Genomic DNA, 5,417 nt, shown 5'->3' with positions numbered 1-5,417 from the left:
CAGAGAGGGCGGCAGAGAGGGCGGCAGAGAGGGCGGCAGAGAGGGCGGCAGAGAGGGCGGCAGAGAGGGCGGCAGAGAGGGTACGGGCCGAGGAGGCGGCGAGGCGGAGGCGCGGGGCGGCGGAGGCGGCGGAGGCGGCGACGGCGCAGCGGCGCTGCTGCTGCTAGTCTAAGTGCAGCTGCACGCCCCAAAGCAAGCCACCACCTCTTCCCTCGGCCTGACCTCCGCCTCCGCCGCCACCGCCTCGGCCACCTCCGCCTCGGCCTCCGCTCCTCCCGCCGCCGAGTCCGCCAATGCCGGCCTGACCTACACCTCCGCCAATGCCGGCCTTGCCCACGGGCCGTGCCATGACCCGGCCGAGGGATCCGCGGCGGCGGAGGCGGAGGCAGCCGCGGAGGCGGAGGCAGCCGCGGAGGGGGAGGCGCCGCGGCGCACGGCGGTACTGCTGGCGCTCTCTGCGTCGCTCGACGGACGAGGCTCGCTGCGGCTGCTGCACGCCACGCGGGCGCCGCTCGACGCGCCGCCGCGCTACTTGCACGCCGAGCTCTCGCGAGCGCGCGCGCTGCAACCCCCGCTGGCGGCGCGTCACCGCGGCGCTTGCGTCGGCCACACGGCGCGAGGCAACAGTGGAGGCGTCCTCTCAAATGCGTCCGTCGAGACGGGCATCTCTCTCGAGGCGCTGCGCCACCCGACGATGCCGCTGGCCGTCTCGGGCTTCCGGCGGCCGGGCGCAGCGGCGGCGCGCAGGTCTTCGGTGCTGCCGCGTGGGGAGGCGGCCTGGAGAGGTGGCTGGTGTAGCCAGCAGTGACGCGTGCGGTCGGTTCTCTACCAGTATTTCACACACTTTACATAGCTGTCTAATCTGTAATCAGAACCCCGCGCTCTGCCGTCCTGCGGCACACCTGTGCTGCACCGTCACCCCCGTCTCTCGAGTCTCTCGAGAGATCAGAGAACCATACAATAGTGCAGGTGTCCGTTTTCATTTATTATTCGATCGTCGCTTACAGAGTGAGAGAGCTCACGTGCTTCCCCTCAAGCCTCATCCATCGCCGCGGTCGCCCCCCTCGTCGCGCCGCCCGAAAGTGCGGCGGCGGCGGCCAAACTCGCGCAACGCGCCGGCGAGCTCCGCGGTCCCGAAGTCGGGCCACAGGCCGTCGAGGACGACGATCTCGGTGTAGGCGCACTGGTACAGCCTGAGGGCCGTGAGTGGGCGCCGTGCGGGTGGAAGCGAAGGTACGGCATGCGGTGGGTGGGTGATTAGAACGCTGAACGAGGAGACTTCTCGAGCGCTCACGGGGCGGATGCCCCCTTCTTCCGCATCTACGGAGCAGCCACATGAAGTTGCTCAGCCGGTGCTGCCCGCCCGTGCGCAGCAGCAGGTCGGGGTCGCTGGGCGCGCCTATTGGACGCGTCGCGGACGGGCGTCGCGGACGTGTCGTGGACGCGTCGTCGGCAAGCCGGCGGTCGAGCGGCGCGCCGTGCGGCGCCTCGCGCAACGCCGCGGAGAGCGCGGCCTCGTCGATCTCGCGCGGCGAGATCTCCCGCGCGACCGCCCTCTCGGCGAGCTGCCTGCGGGGGGGCGTGCCGTGGACGTGTCGTGGACGTGTCGTGGACGTGGTATCGCGGACCTGAGACGTATCGCGCGCGACTGGGCAGTGGGCGGGCTGCCTGGCCGCCCGCGCGAGCTCCTGCGGCGGGGGAGGGGGCGTCGTGGGCGAGGGAGGGGAGGGGAGGGGAGGGGGGGGAAGAGCGAGTGAGCGGGCGAGGGAGGGAGGGAGGGAGAGGGAGGGAGGGAGAGGGAGGGAGGGAGAGAGAAAGACAGAGAGAGAAAGACAGAGAGGGGGGGGGGAGAGAGAGATATAGAGAGAGATATCCATCGGGTGCTACGAGCCCGCCTGCCGGCCGCCGTAGCTAAGCGCGACGCAGAGCCGAAGCCGCTCCCCCACCTAGCCGAGATTCAGCCGAGGGCTTCTCCAGCCGAGATCCAGCCGAGAACCAGCCGAGACAGTTGAGATGCAGCCGCCTGCCTCTGCGCGCTATCTCGGCTGCATCCCGGCTGCATCCCTGCTGCATCCCGGCTGCATCCCGGCTGCATCCCGGCTGCATCCCGGCTGCATCTCCCAAGCCTCCGCAGGAGGGTGTCGCGCCGCCACACGGGCCAGCAAGCGCTGCAGCGCCTGTCGGCAGCCAGAGACGTGAGGAGCTGCTCCAGTGCGTGAAGAGACGCGAGCAAGGCACTGCGGCACCGGAGACAGCCGCGTCAGATCGCCGACGAAGCTGAGTTGGACGCCGGTGGCGAGCAGCGCGTCCGCCTGGCGGCGGCGAGAGGGCGAGTGGGTGGGAGAGGGGAGAGAGATGCGCGATGTGAGCGAGTGAGTGGAGGGGAGGCGCTGCGCTGCGCCTCGGCGAGCAGGACGCTCTCGATCAGCGACAGCAGCGCCTGCACCTCGCTGCGCGGCCGCAGCCAATTCTCGTGCGAGAAGGCGTACACCGATAGCTCCCGCACTGCGCCCAGCGCTGCGCAGTCGCCGATGAGACGCCGCAGCGCCTCGACGCCCGCAGCGTGCCCTTCGGCGGTCGGGCGGCCGCGAGCGGCAGCCCAGCGGCTATTGCCGTCCATGATGACCGCAATGTGCCTCGGCACCGACGGCAGCTCCTCCGAGCACACCGCCTCCAGCAGCGGGTGCAGCGGCGCCGGCTCGGCGACCGAAGCCCTCAAGGCTGCGGTTGAGGCGCGATTCAGCGGCGAAGGAGACAGCAGCGGCCGAGCTATCGCCGCCGTAGCCACGCACAGCACGTCCCAGTAGTGCAGCATGGGCGTTTTGCCGGGCAACGAGTGAGGACAACGAGCAGGACAACGAGCGGGCGGGCACGAGTGAGCACAAAAAAGAAATGCGAGTCGTCTATTGGAGATGACTGCTCTATTTATTTCTTTCTTTCTTTAGCCTGCTTTGAACGTGTGGGCGGCAGCTGTCTGTTTACAGGCGCTGGCCGCCCGCGCGCGCGCCGGACCGGCTCCGGCACGTCCGGCGCTGGGCGGCGCGCGTCCACACGCGCGTCGCGCAAAAGGCGAGCGCTCGCCGCCGCTACGGCGGCGGCGGCGGCCGACGGCCGACGGCCGACGGCCGACGGCAGACGGCAGACGGCATACGGCCTAGGGCTCGGCTGGGCGCGCACGCGCACGCGCGCGCGTCGCGCGCCACGCGTCGCTCCGCGAGGGCGCGCGCCAACCGCGATTCGAACCGGGGCCAAAAGGCGCCTGGAGCGACCGCGGTCCGGTCGCGCCACCGCGGCTGCGGGGCTGATAGAGCAGGCCGGCTGCGGCTCCCAATGTACCTCCACTTTTGGGTGGCGGTCGCGCGCGGCGCTCGTGGCGTTCAGGGCGGCTCCACACGCACACACACACACACACACACACACACACACACACACACACACACACACACACACACACACACACACACACACACACACACACATGCACAGACACACAGCCCCTTCCCCTCCCCCCTCAAGGGCGAGGACACGCACAGGCCGCACCTCTAGTGAGGCCCGCATAGTATGTGGGAGACTCGTGCCGCCGCCCCTGCCACCCCTGTGTCAGTGTGCATGTGCGAGAGACTGCCAGCGACAAGCTGGAGGCAGGTCGCTAGACTGAGATGAGACCGCCAGTGGATGTGGGAGTCCACCGTGCACCGCGCTGCGAGCCTGTCGTGTCCCTTGTCAGGAGCAGGAGAGCCCCACCTGTCCCCCTGATCGTCCTTCCAAAATCCTGCTCGTGCAGGTGGGGACCTTGTCCTCGTCCCATCCCTCGTTTGGCGTGTCTGTTTTCTTTCTTTCTTTCTTTCTGCTCTATTTAAGAAGCCGCGAGAACAAGGGACCGGCAGGCGGCGGCGTCGCAGGACGAGACAGAAGAGAACGACGCGACAGAGGAGGAAATGACAAGGGAGAGAACGACGAGAGTGGGACGACCGCGAGGTGGCATGAAGGCTGCAGCGAGAAGCGGCGAGAGACTGCGAAGAGAGATAGGAAGAGGCAGACTCCCTAGGGTGGGCGACGGCTAGCGCATCACACACCTCTCCTTAAAATCCCTGTGTGGTGGCGGCGTGCCGTCCTCCCATCCCTCCCTTGGGTTGTCTGTTTTCTTTCTTTCTGCTCTATTTATTTATTTATGTGCTTACTGACGGCCGACCGTTCGCAGGGAGAATTCTTAAAACATGGCTCTCTCAGGCTCTCACAGACTGCACCCCAAGAGCCAAGTGCTCAAGACCAAGTGCTCACAGCACACACTGGCACGACAAGGGCGCGGAACTGAGCGACAGAGAAGACGAATTCCGGCACAACTTCAATAAAATGTCAGCAGAGTAGTCCTCCTACGGGAATGTACGTAAGAGCTACATCCGCCGAATGCACCAACCAGTGGCCTCGCGCAAAGCGCGGGAGAGCTGTGGCTCGGGGTCAGACAGCGCGCCTCTCCGCCGGAAAGGTGCTCTTCCGTGTCCACTGTGATCATCTCGACCACGGCTACAGCCCACGCCGACTAAAACCCTGGGTGCGAGGGGAGGGGGAAGTACATGCACGTAAGCGGCTTTGGGGCGAGATGCGGGCCGCCGGGTGGGTGATTGGGGGGTCTGTGGGGCGAGGTGAGTTCTTACCGCGGGATATATTGTTGATTGGGTGCGAACGGCTACCGCGAGCACGAAGATAGGGGTGTGCGACGCGCACCTGATTTTAGCCGCGCGTGGCAATCTGGCGCCAGTTTTAGAGGGCCTCGAGCCGTGGTGGCTCCGTCCGGAAGGCGCCTCGAGGCTCCGGATCGGTTTGCGAGGCCGGAGTGATGGCAGACCTGCAATCCCCTAGCGCGGATTGGCCCCTCGCAACCCCTTGGGCGCGCACGCGGCGGCAGAAGCGAAGAGGCGAGGGGCGACTGCCACACTGGGGAGCGGACCGTTTCTTAACCCTCCTACGCAGATGGTTTTGCGTGATTTTGGCCCCCCCGCCCCTAACATTATGGCCGACAGAGCGGCTGGGAGGCTAATGTTAGGGGCGGGGGGGCCGATCTGGTGTCCAGACCAGGGCTCGGCGCCATGAGCAGACGTATTTTGTCGTATCTGCGTAGGAGGGTTAATGGGCAAAGTCGGCGAAATCGAAAATGCCTGTTTTCTCGTTTTTCGTGCACTACCGGCCACAGCCGTGCCTCAGGCATCCAAGTCGGGCAACATGTGGGCGGCACGGGACCGGAGGCTTGGCCCTAGGCCGAAGAAAGGGTATGCGAGGGTGCTCGCGAGCACCAAAGCCACTTGCGGCATTCGCCAGCAATCCCTGCTGCACACAAGAAGCGAGCGGTCCGGACGTCTGGCGGCCACTGAAGGCAATCGCACGGTGGGGGAGGCGGTCCGCGTGTTACGTACGTCTTT

The 5,417-nt window shown here is 66.8% G+C and overlaps 1 protein-coding gene across 1 annotated transcript; it reads right to left on the bottom strand.

The window, feature by feature from the left end:
* Positions 1-1,039: 1,039 nt before the first annotated feature.
* Positions 1,040-2,620, bottom strand: EMIHUDRAFT_316029 (hypothetical protein; the record flags this gene model as incomplete). Its single annotated transcript, XM_005772652.1, has 5 exons — positions 1,040-1,193; positions 1,336-1,399; positions 1,433-1,569; positions 2,239-2,312; positions 2,417-2,620. The coding sequence occupies 5 exons, from the start codon at positions 2,618-2,620 to the stop codon at positions 1,040-1,042; spliced, it is 633 nt and encodes a 210-aa protein (XP_005772709.1).
* Positions 2,621-5,417: the final 2,797 nt, after the last annotated feature.

The sequence above is a fragment of the Emiliania huxleyi genome (assembly GCF_000372725.1).
Source record: "Emiliania huxleyi CCMP1516 unplaced genomic scaffold EMIHUscaffold_354, whole genome shotgun sequence".
NCBI lineage: Eukaryota > Haptophyta > Isochrysidales > Noelaerhabdaceae > Emiliania > Emiliania huxleyi.
Note: the sequence above shows the minus strand (reverse complement) of the source record. Positions and strands in the feature narration are given on the sequence as shown.